The sequence below is a fragment of the Microtus pennsylvanicus genome, chromosome 14, assembly GCF_037038515.1.
Source record: "Microtus pennsylvanicus isolate mMicPen1 chromosome 14, mMicPen1.hap1, whole genome shotgun sequence".
NCBI lineage: Eukaryota > Metazoa > Chordata > Mammalia > Rodentia > Cricetidae > Microtus > Microtus pennsylvanicus.
Window position 1 is genome coordinate 9,758,953 of NC_134592.1, and position 21,090 is coordinate 9,780,042.

At 45.9% G+C, this 21,090-nt stretch overlaps 2 protein-coding genes across 10 annotated transcripts in view; one reads left to right on the forward strand and one right to left on the reverse strand.

The window, feature by feature from the left end:
• Nucleotides 1-5,315, reverse strand: part of Wdr25 (WD repeat domain 25) — a 130,258-nt gene extending 124,943 nt beyond the window's left edge. For 2 of the 3 annotated variants that reach the window (XM_075948800.1, XM_075948797.1), the window contains exons 1-2: nt 5,229-5,315; nt 972-1,794 (exon numbers count right to left, since the gene is read on the reverse strand). In XM_075948800.1, the coding sequence (XP_075804915.1) occupies nt 972-1,766 (795 nt within the window). In that variant the 5' untranslated portion in view covers nt 1,767-1,794; nt 5,229-5,315. Of the gene's footprint in view, nt 1-971; nt 1,795-4,088; nt 4,228-5,228 lie in introns of those variants that run through there. The other variant, XM_075948799.1, reaches the window with a different exon arrangement.
• Nucleotides 5,316-5,364: 49 nt separating this feature from the next.
• Nucleotides 5,365-21,090, forward strand: part of Wars1 (tryptophanyl-tRNA synthetase 1) — a 30,499-nt gene continuing 14,773 nt past the window's right edge. The window contains exons 1-6 of one of the 7 annotated variants that reach the window (XM_075948805.1): nt 5,384-5,478; nt 5,890-5,956; nt 6,534-6,632; nt 10,757-10,925; nt 18,112-18,325; nt 19,780-19,888. In XM_075948805.1, the coding sequence (XP_075804920.1) occupies nt 10,815-10,925; nt 18,112-18,325; nt 19,780-19,888 (434 nt within the window). In that variant the 5' untranslated portion in view covers nt 5,384-5,478; nt 5,890-5,956; nt 6,534-6,632; nt 10,757-10,814. The other 6 variants (XM_075948807.1, XM_075948806.1, XM_075948804.1 and 3 more) reach the window with 6 other exon arrangements.

The following is a 21,090-nucleotide window of genomic DNA, read 5'->3' on the forward strand; positions in this document are numbered from 1 at the left end:
GCTCCACCTGGTGCATGTCACCCTGCCAAACTTTTTCTTGGATTCTGGGGATTCAAACTCAAATCTTCATACTTACAAGGCAAGCATTTTACTGACCAAGCCATTTCCCCAAACTTGTTAGTTGCTGTTTGATTTAAAGATCTCCAAAGCTAGCTGGGTGTGGTGATGCATGCCTTTTAAACACAGCATGATGGTGGGGGCGGGAGAGGCAGAAGCAGACACCTCTGTGAGTTCAAGGCCAGCCTTGTCTATATAGCTAGTTCCAAGACGGCCAGAGCTACATAGAGAGACCCTGTATCAATAAGTAAATAGGCTGGGAGGGGGTGGCACATGCCATTAATCCCAGCTCTTAGGAGACAGAGACAGGAGAATAAATAAGTCTCCAAAGTTAGATTATCAAAACTCAAGTGCTGATAATTCCGTGCCAGGGTTCAAGGAGAAACAAAATGAAGCATCACGGTTTATGAGTAAAAGATTAAAAGAAACAATATTCAGGGCTGTGAGCACCTAGGAAAATGTGCTTGTTCTACTTCAGCTATTCCTGAGTAGGGTCGCCTGTCTTCAGGACCAGGGTCTGGCAGGGGGGGTACATAAGCAGCAGCATGCTTACAGCAGCATGGTTCATGGGAATGTGCCACTGAAGGGTGATGAAATGACCCAAACAGAAAAGGAATAAACTATGGCATACTTGGGCTAAAATAATGGGTTATTATAAAATGAAGTAAGATGTTTATCATCTGAGCATATTGTAATTTATTTAACATTGTGGTGCTATGGCAAGGCAACCTTGGGAAAGGAAAAGAATGGGGCAGGAAAAACCAAAGATCTGAGGCAAAGCACAGAACACTCTCTCAAATGGACCAGAGTGAACTACAGAAATTTCCAAAGCCACTGTCCCAACCGCCACCTGGCTCTAATCACAACAACGTCCCAGGAAGAGAGCCACTGCGAGCTGTTTTCCCTCATCTTACCTTGAAAGTTTTATCCATGGAAGTAGAGAGAAGCATGTGGCTTTTACAAAAGACTGGACACCACTGAATACTGTTGACAGGGCCCCTGTGGCCTTGCAGGTGGAAGAGCACTTTCTTGGGGACCTTAGTCTCTCTGTACTGACTGTTCAAATATGGCTGGATGAACTCAGACACAGTGGGAGCCACGCAGAGGGGGGCTGGGGCACACCCTGAAGGGGGTCCTGGAGGCTCTAGATCTTTGCCCCCACCAGCTTCTGGATTCAGTGCCTGCAGCTGCCTCAGTCTCTTAGGAGTATAGGGAACCACACAGTCCTCACCCCTTTTCCTCTGAAAAGAGCTGGCATTTCTAGCAGTGCTTTCAACTTTGCTTTGAGTCTGAGAAGGTGAATGGAGGGCATCCCAAGCAGGTTTTACTGGCTTTAAGCAGGCAGCTGCCAAGGGCACGTGGCTGGCTGGAGCTCGGCTCATCCACAAAGGACGAGGAAGCTCACTGGTGGAGAAGGTGGTATCAGGGTCCTTTGAGGGCCACTGTAGCCTCTGGCTGGGACAAGATCCTGGGTGACTTCTCCAGATCCGAGCCAGTGGCAGACGTTGGTCCCCCGGGTCTTTATAAGGACTGTGCCCTGTGTGTTGTACCCCCTCTTTTGTCATATCCACTGTACGAGATACAAAACCCGTTCCAGAAGGTCTGGTCACATCAGAGGCATCATCCATCTGACCTTCAGGGTTCACAGTTCTAGCAGGCTCGGTCTCAGTCTCTGAGTCAGAATCATCATATGCCACCAGCGAGGCCATGCGGACACACAAAGGTGACTTCCTAGACCTAAAAAAGGTCAAGAGTTAGCAACTGTGAATGGGAAAACAGTTCTGTACTTCAGAGCAGGAATGTCACTTTGAAAATCTAAGACTTCAAACTCCACTAACACGAACACACAAAAAAACAAAGGCTGCACTTTCAAAAGAGCTAAAAGAAAGGATTTCAGATACTCCAACATAAAGACATGATTCTGAGGTAGGAGAGATGGCTCTTCCAGAGGATCAAACACAGTTCCACAGGCAGCCCCAGTTCCTAAGGACCCAACACCCTGCTCTGATCTTCACAACTACCCACACTCACGTACATACTCACACACCGACATATATTCAAACACATACACAATTAAAAATAGAAAGCATACCTTTTTTTAAAAAAGGAAAAATTAAAAAATAAGTGATGCTTTGGGCCAGCAAGATGACTAAAGTGGGTTAAATGTGCTTGCTGCCAAGCTTAAAGACCTGAGTTTGATTCCTGGAACCTACATTGCAGAAAGAGAAAAATCAACTCATGAAAGTTGTCCTCTGACCTCAACATGTGTGCCTTGATGTGCATGCCATTGCCGAACCCTATAACTAAATTAATGTTTAAAAAGGAAGGAAGGCAAGAAGAAAGGGAGGGAAGGAGGCAGGGAGGGAGGGAGGGAGGGAGGGAGGGAGGGAGGGAGGGAGGGAGGGAGGAAAGAAATATGGATAGATGTTAGGGAGATGGCATGGGGAGATGGTATGTTCGCCCTAATTTAAACATAACATATTATATTTTTTAAAAAAACCTAAGTAACTTTTAAAAATAAAATCCAGTCTCCAATAGACATACTTAGAACACACAGTTTTTAATGGGAACCTATGTGGGGCTGGGGATGAAGCTTGCTAACAGAATACTTGCTAACTCATGCAAGGTTCTGGGTTTGCCTCTTAGCACTGCAAAGCAGAAGAGGAGAAGAAAGTAAAGAAAATAAAGAAGACAACAACAATGATCTAGCTATGGTGAGCCCAGCACTCATGAAGCTGAGGCAGGGGGATTATTATTTCAAGGCTATCCTAGAATATATAGCAAGACCCTGTCTTTAAAAACAATCAAAGGAAAAAATGAGAGAAAACAAGCTTTTGGAGATACAGAGCAATAGGAAGAGCACCCACCTGGCATGCCAAAGCCCAGGGCTGGATCCTAAGGCACCAGGCTACCTACCCAAGTAGTCATGGCATTCAAAACTGTGTCTCACTCCAAATGCATAGATTCATACAATAATGAATTTCCTTTTAAAAATTCTTCCTGGAATTCTGAGCCATCACAGATTGTTATTGGCTAGTTCTCAGTAAGAGGTGGCTTGGTATTTTAATTCAGTACTTTAATATCATGAAGAGAACAGCAAGAACAGACAGTAAGAAAATAAGGGTGCTAAACATATCATAGCCAGCAGAGGGCATAGTGGAACAGGGTGCAAGCCTGGGCTGTGGACCAACTTCCCCGATGAAAGAAAACCCAGCTAGCCTCATGTTTGGGGTTTTATACTTATTTGTGCATCTGTGCATTTGTGCATAACTATGGAAGTGTGCAAACCTGTGCTTCTGCACACGAGAAGGCCAGAACAAGGCATCCGTGTCTCCGCTATTGCTTTCCATCTATTCTTCTGAGGCATAGTCCTTTTGTCTCTGACCTCTTAGAGGTTGGGTTACAGGCAAGTGTGTAATGCCTAGTTTGTTAACATGGGTGCTGGGATCCAAACTTTAGTCCTCATGATTTCAAAGTAAATGTTTTTAACAGCTGAGCCTCTCTAACCCCAAACTATTAACACACACTTTGACTACATAAGCCAGGCTGGTCTTAGTCTCATAATCTTCCTGCCTCAGCCTTCTGAGTGATGGAATAACAGGCATACATCACAATGTCAGGTCATACACTAGGTTTCAATATTCCACTCAAGCCCTTCCACATCTGTCCCTCTAATGGCACTATTTATCCAAGAACTCCACTGCCACACAAGTCTGTTCATCGGTTAATTCCTGTGGTTATTGTTCCCACCAGTAGCTGAATCCAGGTCAGTAGCAATGTCCACATTTAAAGTCATCTTCTAAAAGGACTTCTAAAAGCAGTCAGCCAGCGCCCAACTGAACCAAGAACACACTGGGGACTAATTACACACAGATAAAACCATGCTCTGCAAATAATTTAATTTCTACATACTCAGCAGGGATCTGAGGCCAAGCTCCTTGTCCCTACCTGTCAAATGAAACCCATCAGATTCCCACCACCAGACTAAATAGAGCTCAGTCACAAGCCTGGATTTCAAGCCACACAGTTACCTGCAGAGTTGACTCACAGAGAGGCATATAGCAGATCAGAGGCCAGCATAGCCCATCAGCTCCACAGGGCATGGAAAATGTCTGAATGGCAAGAGGCTGGACTCCCAAGGCCCTCTCATCACAGGTAGATCTCACTCACTCATTCAACAGCTGCAACAATAGGCAAACCAGTACATGACCTTCACTCAGCACACCCACAAGCCAGCGGGGAGAGAGACAAGCACATCCTCCATTCCATGCGTGAGCCAGAGGCCATGGTATGTGAACTCAAAAGGAGAAACAGAAGAGAAGAGAAGAGAAGAGAAGAGAAGAGAAGAGAAGAGCAGAGCAGCTGGGCCCAGGACTGCATGTTCTTATGGAGCCTAGATGAACCTCAGAGAGAGTACTTCTGTGCAGTGACACTCTGGAGAAGCTGAGAACCAGAGATCACAGTACTTGAGTCTAAACAACAGAACCAAAAACAATCTAGAGGAGTCAAGGGTGGGTCAAGAAAACAAGCGTGAAGGGAGAGGGCTGAAAGCTGAGGGAAATGCACACAGTTTAGAAGGTGATGGCTGCCATTTTGTACCCAAGTTCAAAGGATGTCATGGGAAAGGGGGTGTGTTGAAAACCAAGAGGAAGAGGCTAAATGCGGGGGGGGGGGGGCGGGGAGGGGGAGGTAATGAGGACGGAAAAAAATTTTTAAAGCTAAAGGGAGCACAGACATGTGGGGCAGGGTGTCCTGTGTGTTTCGTTCACTGTCCAAGAACCCTCGACCTAGATGGATTTGTAGACTGAAAGCCGGTGGCCCAGGGTGCTGAAGAAGTCAAAGACAGGCGGGATTTTCCTGCTCAACAAGCACTTCCTTGTTACCTACTCTGTGTTTAGCTACGTTGCATCTGATGTGGGCGGAAATTAAGCTCGGATCTTGCCCCGGTGGCCACAGATCCAGAGGGGAAACAAAAAGATACCACCAGACACGGGTTTTGAAGGATGAAGAGAAGTTAGCCATGCTGTCAACAGTAATGGGTAGAGTTCAGAGCACTCTAGAAAGAAATGGGAAGAAAAGGAAGGCTTGCGGCACTCTGAACCTGGCACTATGAGACGAGAAGCACGCGGCCACCAGGTCCCGGCCCCCTCCCGCCCGGGCCCGCGGCTCACCACACACACGGAAGCACTCGGTCCACCTCTACAGCGGTCCGGCCTGCACTCGGGCCGCCCAGTCACGTTCCACCACGACGCCAGGGACCTCAGCCAATCATAGACGGGTCCTGCCCCGCCCCTGGATGGATAGCCAATGGTGGCATGCCAGGACCGGAAGTTGCTCCGGCCGGATGGGGTTTCCACGGACGCCCTGGATGTACCGGTGGCTAAACCAGCGGTGCTGACTGGTGGGTCCCAATAGGGGCCGGTAAGTGAGAAGAGGGCAGCCGCCGCTTTGGGGGTGAGGGAGGGACGCCGAGGTGGCGCCGGGGTCTCGGGCTACCGCCCGAGCACTGAGCCCTAAGGACCCAGCTCCGAACCGGGCACACTGTTCTCTGGGCACCGGCACCGCGAGGGGCGGGGAGTCTGCGGCGGCGCCGCCCACCACGGGTGCATGCTGTCATCGTTTTCCACCGCCTGGGGCTTTACCCTGTAGGGTCGCCATCAGTCCCCTCCACAAAGTATTAGGAAGGTTCCTGGTACCCATTTCACAGACCAGGAACCCAAGGGAGAAGCAGAGAAGTAACACTACTTGCCCACGGTTTGAAAGCAATCTTATGCTCAACATCAAAAGCCTGCTGTCTCTGACCTATCTTTCCTTCCTATCTTTCCGCTGCAGCGCACCACTTCAGAACAGGATTGCCTCAGAAGGTACAGGCTGACCTGCCCTCCCCATTGTCTCTACGGTACACACAATAACAATGATGCTGTAGGCGTGGGGGCGGGGGGGGGGGGGAAGAGGGGTGGGGAGGTCATATGGCGGGCAACTTGAAGACGGGACAGCTGATGCAATGGCAAGTAACTCGGGGTTATTGAGAGTTTGATTGGTCCCCACCTCCTCCTTCCCCAGCCCAACCAGCCACTGGCTGGACTTGCTCATTAAGAAAGGTGATCGAATAGCTAAAATGTTCTGAGAACCAGAGTGATTTCTGAGAAACCCCTAAGTAAGTGAAACTGAAAGGGTGGGGCAAGCAGGAAAGAAAGACAATAGACCCTTCTAAAAACAGAAACTGAAAGGAAAGAGAGGGAGAGTATTAAAGACCTCCACCCTGCCTGCTAGTTCTCATCTGCTCCGCTGTCCCTTGTGTCCAGGGGCCACTGACTCCACAGCCAGGGTATGTATTACCATTTTGGCTAGGCTTGGAGCTTCTTTTCTCTTCTAATGGGGTTTTGTTTTGTTTTCCGCCTGCCTTATATGAAAGCGCTGAAGACTTGAGAAGGGCCCGTGTCAGGATTGATTGGGATGTTGCGTGTTTGTTTCAGGTGACTCCCTGATTTTGAGGAATTGATGCAGTGGGTATCCAGTGGCCTGTTTGCAGTCAACAACTTCAGAGCTTTTGTCTGATTTGGCCTCCTTCAGTGGTCAGTGTCGGAATACATTGGCAGTCTCATTGTGGCAAGCCTTTGTAAATTAGGGTCTTTTTCTTTTAAAGTAGTATTCATGGTGCTAGGCATGTATTTCGGTTGTTAGGAGGCTGCTTGGCATGTTCCTGGCTCTGGGATCTATCACTAGTACCTTTGTATGGGGAAATAACCTTTCATTGACTAGACCATCATCTACCCCAAGTTTAAGAGTGTAAAAAACTGCTTGCTCTGAAGAGTCTGCTGGGATTGTGTCAATTGGAAGCTATTGTTACCTACTGTTTGAGGCCACAGTCCTAAGCTATCTAGAAACGTTCATAGGCTATCCCCTTTTACAAGCTGCCCCTAAAATCTTGCTGCCCTCTTCCCCCAGGCTGCAGATTCTGTGGATCCTACCTGTGTGGGTTTTGCGACTGCCCAAGTTCTTCTCATTCTGTATGCTTATACTATACCATGCCCACTTTCTTTAAGAGCCCACAGCATTCATGCAGAACAATGACATCTTTTCAAATGAGCAGTAGATTTAATTCCTAAAAGGGGGAAGTCAGGGTGGAGGAGCCTTTGTGGGTTTCTCAGCAAAGGCTTGCTGAGGTTCCTCTGGGTTGGGCAGTTGGACTTTTTACAATCCCGGTACTTTTTTTACAGGGGATAATAGATCACTTCCTGATTGTAACGCCTTTTCTTTCTTCCATATTGGGTTAGTAGTTAGATAAAAGAGCATATCCTTAAGAGAGACACAACTTCTCATCTGCAGTTGATATGGTAAGCCCTCGAAGCAGTGATCATTAGTCTTTTGGGGTATCTCGACTCCTTCATAAAGTCATTGAACCTGTGTTCAACTTCATAAAGTGTTGAACACTGCTTAAACCTGTGTACATCAATGAATATGCAAATGTTGATATAATTCAAGGTTCGAGAATTCCAGGCTAAAAAGTTAAGCTTGATTCTAAAAGTTGATAAAAATAGCAATAAGGGATGGCAAGAGCTCTTCACACAATACACAGGTGAGCGCGTAACTGTGTGAAGTAAGGAAAAGGGCAGCTGTTTCCTTTGTCCTAGAGCAGTCACTCAAGAAATTGCCTCTTGATCTCTCCCTCACTCTTTCCCGCATGTACTTACACACAAGATTTAAAAGTGACCATGCATGAGCAAATGCCTGTGGTCAGGGGAGCAGAGATCTTACCTGTTGTTCCCTCCGTCAGATTTAGTTTATGTGCCTCTTCCAGGTCAGAATTCTAATATTTAGGTGTTCCCATACAACGTGGAGCCTGAATGCAGGTCTAGTTCCCCTAACTGATTGCACTAGTGGGAGGAGGCTGGCGGTCCCAGGCTCACTCACTTGTTCTCTTTTTTCTAGGGCTTGAATGGAGTTGTGACCATGACTGACTGTAGTCTTTGCAGAGCCCCTCATTTTGTGGAGGAGCAGGCTAAGCAGAGAGAAGTCCAGGGGTAACCAGGACAAGGCAGATTTTACAGTGGGCAGAGAAGCCAAACTACAAGCCTAAGACCTGGAGGAGACCCTAGGTGGTCTGCCTGGCTCTCCCCGGAGCTCAGAAGACAGGCTCAGTGCCAGAACACTAAACTAGTGTTAGTTTCTGACTAACTCAGCCATCAACGAGAACAAACACTGATATCTGTTTGCTGGTTTTGGGGGGTTTGGGGGATTTGGGGGATGGGTTGCAACAGGGTCTTATTTATATAACCCAGGCTAGTCTAAAATTTATCACAGTCCCCCTACTCAGCTAGAATTGGAGGTATATACTCCCATGCCCAGCTAGAAGCTACACTTAACAAAGATGATGTAAAAGAAGAGTCTAGAGGAAAAGGTTGAACTTACCCGTTTTGGAGAGCCATTCATAGCAGATACTAGAAATACATGATCATGAAGCTGGTGCACACCCTCACTGTACTGAAGATCCAGCAACTCAACAGCAGAGGAAGTGATATAATAAAGGTAGAGCGGGAGAATGTTCCAGGGACATGGGGTGAGAACGGCCCAAGGCTTCAGGCTTCAGGCTATGAAAAACTGAGGTTGAGTCTCAAAGATAGCAGAGGCCAAACTAGGGAGGAAGAGACATCCTAGACTGGGGGAGCGGTGGGGACTCAGGGCCTATGACTGGGATGGGCTCTGGATTTGAACCTCAGGCAGATTCTTTTGGTTTCCCTAAGCTAACAGGATGTACAGTTGCAGCTTGCTCTTCCAGTACATTGGGAAATTGCAAATGGGATATCACTTGACCCTTTGTGTATAGAAGTCATTTTTATTGCATTCATTATTATCTGACCCAAGCAAATATACCCAGAGAAAAGCAGGGTCCGGGAATTTCTCCTTACTCCCTGGCTTCTACATGCCTCCTCCCTGGGCTACCGGACCTTGCTATCCAAGTCAGTCTCTGACCAAACTTCCCTTAGGAATCAGGTGAGATGATTCTCAATGGTCCTTGTCCCATCATGGCTTTGGTATTATGAGTTGATGAACTTGTATGAAGATAACAAGTAGACAAATACAAACATCTCCACTGTAATCTGACTCTGAGAGGTGAGTAGGTGGAGGAGAGTGGCTGAGATGACCCTAGCTTGTCTCAGACACGTCCCTTGTGTAGCTGTTTCCTCCAGATGAAATCTTCATCCTGCAGAGAAGCTTGTTATAACCCTGGATGTTGACAGGGTGGTGCAACAACAGTGTGTTCTAAGAGGGGGAAAGGTCCTGTCCTGCAGGTTAAGGGAAGCACAGTAAACAACTTAATAGCTTCAGGAAATCCAACCAGATTCCCTAGGTCCCTCCCCTCCCTCAAGCATTCAAGTAAGGACTGCTGAGAGGCTTCTGTGGCCTAGAAGAGGCTCTGAGCACCGGGGCTGCCTGCTGGCTGTGCAGAGCACTCCTAGTGACTGGTTGCCTTGAGCCATCCCCCATGCTGCACTGGGTGGGTCTTGGTGATATAGCTGTAGTTGAGTCATCCACCCAGGGAAACTCACTGGTTCACCACTTTGGTAGTGTCCTTACTCAGGTCCCTTCTCAGAGATGAGGAGACCTTTGTTTGTGTGTCCTCAATAATGTCACATAGGGCACTCCTTGGTAGTCATGAACTTCTGTATCCATGAGCTGGGAGGACAGATCTGTCACAAGATTCTGGTGAGGTTTAGGTGACTTGGTGCATAGAAGAACTTAAACCAGGGTATCATGACAATCAGGGCACTTGGAGTTAGTGGTCCAGCACAGCCTGTGGCTCCTCTAAGGTTAAGGTAAGTCAGGTAAACCTGAGTTGGGTGGATCTCCCAAACCCAGGAATAACAAGACCAGAAGTCAGTTATATCTTGCTTACAATTTACAGTGTGTTCCTGCATCGGTTTTTTTTTTTTACTTTAATTTCTATAAAAGGCCTATCGATAAGTTAAAAGTTCATAGAGTTATCATTTTATAGATAAGAAAGTGACTATCTTTCTTATCTATAGAAACCCAAAAGGGGCTCCAGATGGCCCAATCTCCACCCTTTCCAGTGTCAACAAAAGTAATGACTGATAGCAAGACGTGGCAGGCACACCTTTCCAGCCTTCAGTAAGGCAGCTGGGATGGCTAGGGTCAGGATCCTTGCTGGTCTAGAGCTCTTGTCCTCACCTGGACCTTGCTGTGAGAAAACAGCAGCGGGTCCACCAAAAGCCTTGTGGAACATTACTATGTTTATGTCTACAGAGGCCTACGAGTTTGTTCTCAAGGCAGTAAAGATAAAAAACAAACAATACTTTACAACATGTCTTTCTCTCTGGTGAACACAGCCTTACTAAAGTGCATTGGTATTCTGAGCAAACATCACTTCCTCTCCTGGGCACTCAGTGTGGACAGATATCACTATGTGCCAACTTATTGTTTACCAAGGGGGCCCTTTGCTGACCTCAAGTTGGCACCTCCAGTAATGCATTTAGTTCTTAATGTCAGTATTGATGCTTCTTTTCATGAGCCCAAATTTCTCCTTATCTCTTTACATTAATATTCTGTTACCCAGTTTCTGTTACAGTTCAACAGTTTCCACATTTTTCTGGAAGAAAGACTGAGTTCTGGAAATACAGCTGCAGTAATCTGTTCATGGCTCTTCACCCTCAAACCCATTTCATTTTTTTCTTCACAGAGTCTTGTCTGAACTGCTGAACGCATCTGCTCACTACCACAGGCCTAGGTCCTAGAAGATGGCAGACATGCCCAGTGGCGAGTCCTGTACCTCTCCACTGGAGCTGTTCAACAGCATAGCAGCTCAAGCGGAGCTCGTGAGGTCCCTCAAAGCTGGAAACGCACCAAAAGTAGGTGATTTGTTGGGCTCGCCAATACCTGCACCATTGTCTGGTTATAAGATCTGTTAAATTCAGTGCCCTTGTTGTACCTGTGCTTTAAGACCATTTGTATTGTAGGGAATTGTTCTCAGATCCTCAAATATCCATGATGCCCAAGACTCTCACATAAAGCAGCATAGGATTCACGTATAATCTGCCATACATTTTCATCTTAGTATTATATGGGTTCTTTGTAAGTAGTTGTTATATTCAGTGTATTTTTTTCTTTCTTTTCTTTTGCTATACTTTATTTTTTTTTTGGTTTTTTGGGACAGTTTTTCTGTGTTGCCCTGACTATCCTAGAACTTTCTCTGTAGACCAGGCTGGTCTCAAACACTCAAGATCTGCCTGTCTGTGCCTCCCAAGGGCTAGGATTAAAGACATTCACCACCACCACCCGGCTGCTGTACTGGTATCTTTAGAGGATGTATTAGTTGCATTTTTGTCTGCTGCTATGACAAAATGTGGAACAAAGGCAATTTAAGGAAGAGAGCGTGTTTTTTTTCACAGTTTGATGTTATAGTTCATCATAGCAGGAAAGTCATCAGGCATGTGAGACAGCTGGTTACCCTGAAGCACTGTCAGGAAATGGAGGTGAATTTCTATGCTCAGCTCTCTTTCTCCGTGGAACGATGCCACCTGCATTTAGGGTGTATTTTCCCACCTTAATCAGCCCTACCTAGAAACTCCTCACAGACATACCCGGAGGTGTTTTTCCTGGGCACTTCTAGGTCCTGTCAGGTTGACAGTGAATAAGTGACAGAATGAAAATCTGCACACACTCAGTAAGGTGAAGAATTGTTTTGTGTGCTTGTGTTTTCTGTCCTGTGTTAGTTGAACCCACAGACATGGAGATCTAAACAGCCCCATGCCTTCCAGCCTGTTCTCCCCAGTTCTGCTCATACACAGATAGATGGTTTCAGTTCTTGTACAGGTTTCAGTTCTTGTACAGGTTTCAGTTCTTGTACAGGTTTGTACCTCTGCGCCTCTAAGCGACTTGCCTACTATCTCCTTCCTTTTTAATTCCAAACTAGGGCTTTGGCTGTGGCTAGAAAAGATTCCTGCTTTCACACATACTTCCCAGTCTCCCAGGATATGTTGAAGTTCTGGTTAGGTCATTATTAGTACAGGCATTATTACACTACGTAAACACGTAGACAGCTGAACCATCGAGTATAGCATGAGTACTTCTCCTTTCCTTCCCACCATCTGTTTTCTCTGGAGTTAATGATTGCCTTAATTTCTGTTTGCCTGGCCTTTTCTGTGCTGTTCATAATGCAGTTGGGTGCCACATAATACCATCCAGTCAAAGACACAGGGCTCCAATAGGTTGTAAACATAGTCAACAGTCTATTTATGGTGAATTAATTTTGTATAGTTGTTGCTTTCATTTCCTGTTTGGGGACTTTGTTTTTGGACAGTGGGACATGGCACACGCTAAGGAAGCATGCTCCCACCGTCTTAGCTGCTTTTTTCATTACTGTAGCCAAATAGCTGACCCACAACATCCACGTCAAAAAGGAAGAGTTCTTTTAGCTCACTGTTTGAGGCTCAGCCTCTCGTGGGGAAGGCACTGCAGCAGATGTGCCTGGCAGCCTGTCATGTGATACTACAGTCAGGGAGCAGGGAGAGATGAAGGCTGACTCTCTGCTTACATTATCCTCTTTCTTCTATCTGAGACCCCAGCCCACAGGATGATACCTGCCTGCATTCTAGATGGGTCTTCTCTCATCCGTTAAACCACTGTGAAAACATCTTCCCAACACACTCAAAAGTGTCATCTGGTTGATTCCAAATCCAGTCCATGTGATGATGAGGATTAACCATCACAACCTCAAGACCAGACGTCCAGGCCTGGTTTATGCATTTAATATACACTTTATCCTTAAACTTTTATGCCTAATTACTAAATAACAGCAGGATTTGTGCCATATTATGTTGGCGGAAACTCCCTATACTATATGTTTACTCCAGGTCACATCGAGTAGTGGTCCTGTACCATCTAGGTTAGTGCACTAACAGTGTTGATATTTAATGACACATTCCCCAGACTCTATCACCACCATCAAGCAGTATAGGGCTATCATGTCTCTGCCCTGGTTGTTGAATTCAACACACAGCAGCAACTATATAAAGGTAATTTCTTGGACATTTTGCAAGACCTCTGCCAAGTTCCCTTTGGATTGGTGGTTCTTCATCTTTTGTTATCTTCCTTCTCTGCTTTACTCTCTTTGGGTTGAATAATCTTCTCATTAAAAGTCCTGCAGAGGAAACAACCTTAAGCTGTGTGTGCCTGAAAATATATTTACCTTCCCTAAGGTTTGATTGATAGCTAAGCTGGGTATGGAGTTCTGAGATGAAAGCAATTTTTCCTTAGAATTCTGTTATTTGTTTCATTTTGTCTGACACACTGTCTCGTGTAGCCCAGCCTGGTCTCAGCCTGCTATAGGCAAGGATAACCTTGCACTTCTCATCTTCCTGCCTCTGCCTCCTGGTTGCTGACAGGGATGGGATGGGAATCATACCCAGCCTCCCTTGGAATGCTTTCACTGTGCCTAAGTCATCATTGTTTGTCAGTGCCTTTTGTCTGTCCTCAGTGGGCATCAGGACCCTTTTTGTTCCAGTGCTTTGACATTCCTGGGACAGGACCAATGAATGCTCTTTGCAAGCTTAATTATCAGATGTCATATCGTTTCTTTGATCTCTTTGGTGCTCAGTCTTTTCTGTTTTTAAGTCAGAAAACTCTCATCTCGTTTTCTTAATTTTTGCCTGCTACTTTCCATTTCCTTTTTTTTTCTTTTTTTTTTTTTTTCTTTTTTTGAGACAGGGTTTTTCTATGAAGCTTTGAAGCCTGGCTGGCCTCCAACTCACAGAGATTGGCCTGCCTTCCTGAGTGCTGAGATTTAAGGAGTACACCGCCACCACCCTGCTTTCCATTTCTTTCTGTTCTTTCCTGACTATTTCCTCAGCTCCTGCTGTCTTCCATTTCTCCTGTCCTGTTAAACTCCCAGGCTCCCCTTTAGTCATGTTCCTTAGTTCACTAAGCTGCTGGTGGTAGTTTTCCCAGTGTTCTCTGCTCCCCTTAGGATCCCCATATCCCCATGTGAGTTTCTCCCCCTTCCTTTTATATCACACGCATCTCAGATATGAGCTATCTCTTGCCCATCCACTCAAGGCCTTGAGGACAACTGTCGGTTGGTCACAATCTGAGGAGACATTATCTGTTCATGGCCCTTTTCCTGGATAGCATCAGGCTTGGTTTGGTTGGGGAATCTTTGGGCTCACAGTCCTAACCTCTTTCCTTAGAAACCAGATTCTCTGATCTGCTGTCTGGGGAGTGTGAGTGGCTGCCACATCCTCCCCTAAGTGGGACACAAGTCTCTGTGTGGTTGTCTTGGGCTGTTCCTGATGTGTTTCACTGGCCACTGCTGTGTACAGCAGTCTCTAATCTACATGCCGCTGTCTTCCCATGGAAACCTGGATAGAGTGGGGCCCTGGGCATAAGCTGGATAATTGCTGCCTAAACAGGCCTGAGCCCACTGCCCACTCCTTCACGATGCGTGGGTCTCTCTAGTAGTCTGCAGTGTGACGTGGGGCCACCCGTCCACCAGCAGTTCTTAGTGTTTGTTTTTCTCGTGTGCTCAGTCTGTCAGTTGCCCCTGAATATTGCACCTTCTGGGTCTTGTTGCTGCCACGCTCCTCCTGTTTTCTTTGTCCCTTGGAATTAGGCCTTTTTTAAGGATCTTGATGGCATAGTGTAGGTCTCAGGAGTGTAGTCAGTCTGCATTTCACGGTCTTTGGTGCCTCCATGACTTTCTTCTCCTCTGCCTCTTTCCACAGCTGTCTTCTCTCAAACTCCTGTGTTTGTGCCGTCACCCATCACCGCACTTTCACCAGACGGTGCCGTCACCCATCACCACACTTTCACCAGACAGTGCCGTCACTGCACTTTCACCAGACGGTGCCTTCACCCATCACCACACTTTCACCAGACGGTGCCGTCACCGCACTTTCACCAGACGGTGCCTTCACCCATCACCACACTTTCACCAGACGGTGCCGTCACCCATCACCACACTTTCACCAGACGGTGCCGTCACCCATCACCACACTTTCACCAGACGGTGCCGTCACCCGTCACCGCACTTTCACCAGACGGTGCCTTCACCCATCACCACACTTTCACCAGACGGTGCCGTCACCCATCACCACACTTTCACCAGACGGTGCCGTCACCCATCACCACACTTTCACCAGACGGTGCCGTCACCCGTCACCGCACTTTCACCAGACGGTGCCGTCACTGCACTTTCACCAGACGGTGCCTTCACCCATCACCACACTTTCACCAGACGGTGCCGTCACCGCACTTGCAGCTTTAGTAGATTGTTGATCCTATGAAAAGTAAAGCATTACAATACAGAAAAAAAAAGAGCCAGGTAGTGGTGGCTTTAATCCTAGCACTCCAGAGGCAGAGGCAGGCGGATCTCTGTGAGTTCAAGACCAGCCTGGTCTACAAGAGCTAGTTGCAGGACAGCCTCCAAAGCTACAGAGAAACCCTGTCTCGAAAAACCAAAAAAAAGGGGGGGGGGGGTAATAGAAAGAAAATGATTTTCAAAAACCTGATTATCTAGAAAGACATTTACTCAATAGGTGGGCTCAATGAATTGGTCTTGAGGCAAAAACCTAAAATAAATAAAAAACCCAAGTATTGACCATTTCTTCTGTAAACCTACTTTGGAAGGTTAGCAGTGGTATATTTGTCAATTTTACCTTAAATTTGAATAACCCACTTAGTAATGTTTTTAATTATTACTGTTTTTTTCCCCACCCTCATAGCCTCACTATGTAACCCTGGCCAGTCTGGAACTCAGTCACCTGCCTCTGTCTCCTGAGTGTGGCACCAGTAGAACACTGGCTTGTAAGTTGAGTCTCTGTCTGGCCTATACTACACAGAAGTAGGAAGCCAGGAGGGTCTATTCGTCACTGTTTTTCCAGGCTACAGAAGCTCCCTGGCGGTGGACAGAGTTAAATGTTTCCTCTTTGCAGAGCCTTCTAGTAGCAGGTAGTCAGACCAGATAGAGTATAAACTGTCACCAATCGGTGATGGAAAGCTGCCGACTGCAGTGCACTTCAGGGCGAGGCAGGTCTGCCCACAGGTAATCCTGCAGATTACACTTGTTAAACATTGATTTTTATTTCCAGAGCTGAGCCTAGGGCTGCGGAGACATCAAGGCAGCTACCCAAGGAAGGCTTGTTCTCACTTTTGTGAGCTGTAGACATGGGGTTATTAATTGCATGAGGCAAACTCATTTTGACAACAAATTCCAGATAATTTTGTTTGAAGCACTGACCACTGCAGAATCCTGGTCCTCTTTGGCCAGGGTGCTGTGCCCTTTGAGCAGCTCCCTAAATGAGGTTGGGTCATGGTAGTTCTTTGCCAGGAAACCCAGTACATGCTGCATAAATTCTAAGTGAAAATATTTGTGTTGCCCTAGGCAAACAAATTAAACTGTGTAGCCTTTGTGGTCTAATCCAGCTGTGCCAATTACCAGTCTAGAGCTTTGGGGCACAGAATGATTTGATCGCCGTAATTAGGCCTGCTCTTTTAAGCTTCTGGAGTGGCCATTGTGAGCTACTAGAAGAAGGGGGTCTTCAATAAGTTTCCAGAGTAAGCAAGGGTGCAGCTTGCATTTGCTGCTGCTGCTGTTGTTTCCTTATCTTTATTATTATTATTTTTAAAATAAAGTCTTGTGTACCCAAACTGGCCTCCAACTTTCTATATAGCCAAGAATGGCCTAGAACTTTTAATCCTTATGCCTTCATCTCCCAAGTGCTGGAATTGCAGAGATAATAGGTATGTAGACACTAGAAATAGCTTGGTAACTGGCTAAAAAGATGGCTCAGCAATTAAGAGCATTTGCTGCTCTTGCAAAGGAGCTATCTGGGTTTGGTTCTCAGCACCCACATGGCAACTCACAAAGGTAACTCCAGTGCTAGGAGACCCAGGGCCGTCTTCTTACCTCCACAGGCACATAGGGTATGCATACATATATAGAGGCAAATAATCATACACATCAAATGAAAATAAATCTTAAAAAGAAATAGCTTTATAAGATTGCATCATCTGGGCAGATGGTGGTGGCACACACCTTTAGTCCATCTATCTATCATTCCTTCTTTATTTATTTATTATGTCTGCCCACTCCAGAGAATACAAAGCCTCTGGCCTCCCTACACAATCAAAAATAATTAAAATAATTAACCTGGCAGTAATAAAGAAAATAAGGAGCCTGGTGGTGGTCGCACACACCTTTAATCCCAGCACTTGGAATGCAGAGGCAGACAGATCTCTATGAGTTCAAGACCAGTCTGGTCTACAAAGCGAGTTCCGGGACAGCAAGAGCTGTTACACAGAGAAATCCTGTCTTCAAAAAACAAAAAAAAAAGGAAAGAAAAAAGAAAGATTGCATCATCTAGTGGTGTACCTATTTCTGAGCATCCCTGGAGGCTTATATTTTCCCATTGCCTTTATTTGCTTTCATGTTGTGTTTTTGAGTTGCTGTCACAACTCCTTTGGCATCTTTGGTTGTATCTGTAAATTTCATCCTAACCAGTGCAAGATGCAGTACTCTGACCTTCATTAAAGGAGCTGTCACACACAGTGTTGTTTAAGGAGCTTTAGCATTGCCGGGCGGTGGTGGTGCACACCTTTAATCCTAGCACTCAGGTGCAGAAGCAGGCAGAGTTCAAGGCCAGCCTGGTCTATAAGAGCTAATTTCAGGACAGGCACCAAAGCTACACAGAGAAAGTCTGTCCCAAAAAACCAAACCAAAAAAGGAGCCTTGGTGTATTAACCGTCATAGGCAGTAGACAGTAGTGCATTCCATGTCAGCGCTCCTAGCATAATCTGTAGCGCTGGAGTACCAAATAAAGGTAAAATATGGCAGAGCCCAGCTTCTTTCTGTTCAGGACAGATCCCTGGCTCTGACAGTCCTCAGCAGGCCTAGACAGCTTCAGCGATGCCCACTTGTCAAGGCTGTAGATCTATACAAGGGGACATGTGAAAGTCCTTGGCACAGTGCCTGACACCTGACTGGTGTTCTGTAGACATTAGCTTTGTCAGCATGTTGAGCATTCACCTTTTTCTCCTTAGGATGAGATAGATTCTGCAGTAAAGATGCTGTTATCGTTAAAAATGAGCTATAAAACTGCCATGGGTGAGGATTACAAGGCTGACTGCCCTCCAGGGAACTCAACAGCTGGGAGTAAGAGTGATTCAGATGCCACAAAAGCCAGTGAGGATTTCGTGGACCCATGGACAGTGCGGACAAGCAGTGCAAAAGGCATCGACTATGACAAGCTCATTGGTGAGTCCTCAGCTTCTTCCCTCACAGCATCCACACTGCTCAGTGGTGACCACTGTGTCAGTCCCAGTAGTGTTTCTAAATGTGTGTATTTGTACAAGCACTTTTGTACATTTTTAATCTGCACAGTAATTGTATATATTCTTAGGATAAAATGATTGTCCATATATGCATACCCTGGGTAATAACAAAATTGGGGTATAAAACATGTTTATAACCAACGACATTTTTCTTTCTTTGTGGCGGAAGCTCTCTCTAGTAGCTGTTATGAAATATGCAATACATTATTGTTGATTGCAGCACCCTGTTGATGGCCGCCAGAACTTACTCCTCTAGTCTCACATAGCATGAGATGCTGCAGTATTTGATCTTCTCTGCATTGCTGATCTGGCTTGTCCTTAGAGCTCATCTCTATTGTTGTAAATAACAGAATTCCGTTTCCTTTCATAGCTGTGGGGTTGTATTCTGGGTGTATGTCTGCGTGTGTGTGTGTGTGTGTGTGTATGAATGCACATTTTTTGTCCATTCATAAACACAAAGGGAGATTCCATCTTGTGAATAGTGCTGCAGTCAACAAAAATTCAAATATACTTTAAACATACTGAGTTCAATATCTTTGGAAATATATGATATTTTTAAGTTTCGAATTATTCCTAAGTAAAAAGGTTTGATATCAAGAAACAAGCATATCCTAAAACCCTTTGGTTGTATATTATAGTCCCAAAGGATTATTTTAAAATTAGATAATAATTAACCAGGCATGGTGGCTCATACTTGTTACCCTGCAGTTAGGGGTGGAGACAAAAGGATCAGAAATTTGAAGTCATCCTCAGCCACATAGTAAGTTCAGTAACAGCCTGGGACACATAGATTGTGCCTCAAGAGACCAAAGTTTAAATTATATGGAATGACATATTTCAAAATTATGATCTAAAGCATCGACCTGGTAGGTTTACCTGTCTTGGGATACTTTGGAACTTTAGAAAGCTCTATTGCGGTAGGCATGTTTGCTAGCGAGGTCTCACCATCACACCCCTCCTCTAAGGCACTTCCTGCCCACCCGATATCATGTTTACATCTGCATCAAAGCTACTTCCATGACCTAAAACAGACTCACTGGGGGGAAGTCTCTTCAGAACCAGCGTGAACCTAGGTCAGCAGTTTGAGAAATGGGGAAATTGTGGTTGTTGTCGGTGGGTGTAAGCTGCGCCTTGAGGTGTGTGTGCCTCAGAACTGGCTGTGTTCTGGGTATGTTCCCATCACTCTCTACGTCAGGCAGAAAATACTGTAGCGTATGGTGTATCCCTGTTTTGCTGATTGGGGTCTTTGATACAAAGGTCTTTTCACTTTGTATGAAGAAAAGGATCACAGCCCAGAGCCTAAAGAGATTTGGGTCATTGGGACAGGTCACTGAGTCCTCTGGCATCTAAGAAAGTCATCTCCTGTGTTTTTTGCAGTTCAGTTTGGAAGCAGCAAAATTGACAAAGAGCTGATAAACCGAATAGAGAAGGCAACTGGCCAGAGACCACACCGCTTCCTGCGCAGAGGCATCTTCTTCTCTCACAGGTCAGGGCCCTTCCTCTGCTCTGGGTTCGTAGAGTTGGGAGGTACAAGGGAGGCCTGGTGCTATGGTAAATCACTGTGGAATTACCCGGTCCTTTCCCCTGCAAGTCCTCAGCTTGTTCTTTGTAAACTCCCCACTTCACAAGGGGAAGTCAGTTCTTTGCAGGTGAAGTACAGCCAGCCATATTACATGCTGTAAATCATGAAAGCAAGAGAATATCAGGTCCAGCTTTAGTCCTTCCCACACTGTGAGCTGTAGGCTTCCTGAAGTTACCTGCACTCTTCCACCCACTCATGAATGACATTTACAGCAGAACCCATGGTACAGAGTATCCCTGCCACAGGCCATAAATTCCATGTAGATAACATCGAGAATGGCAAGCTCCAGAAGACTTCTTGCCTCTCCCATCCCACAGATTGCTTTTCCTCTTCGTGGAACCAATGACCTGGGGTCAAGATGTTCTGTTCTACTTACACTTGAAGGAACACACAGGAAAGAACATTTCTATCCTAACATTTCACATCATGTCTACAGAGAGCTCTGGGCCCTGCTCAGCCCACATTCTGGGCAAAATATAATCAGTATTTTTCTTAATTGAAATTGAATTCTAGGCCAGTGATTTGGGTCAGTGGGTAAAGGTGCTCACTGCCAAGCCCAACAACCTGAGTTCCATTCCCAGGATCCCTATGGTGGAAGGAGAGAAGAACAGATTCCCACAGAGTGTGCTATGACATTCACATACACTCCATAGCATGAGTACACTCACAGAAAGACACAAATAAATCAATAAAATGTAATTTAAACAGTTGAGGCCAAGTGTGGTGGCACACACCCTTAAATACAGCACTTGGGGAGCAGAAGCAGGGGTTCTCTCAGAGTTTGAGGCCAGCCTGGTCTATGTGGAGTTTCAGGATAGCTGGGGCTACATAAAGAAACCCTGTGGGAGCCGAGGGGTTGGGGGAGGGGGGATTGAGGGCTGGTTAGATGGCTCAGCAGGGAAAGGCACCTGCTTCTAAACTTAACTTGAGTTCAGTCCCCAGGTCCATATGGTATGAATTAATTCCCAAAAGTTGTTTTTGACCTCCACACACATTCATGTTCACATATATACAACACACACACACACAAAAAGAAATAAAAGTTATTGTGAGGAAATTTAATTGACGTATCGTAGAGTTCAGCTCTTTAAACTGTGCTGTTCAGT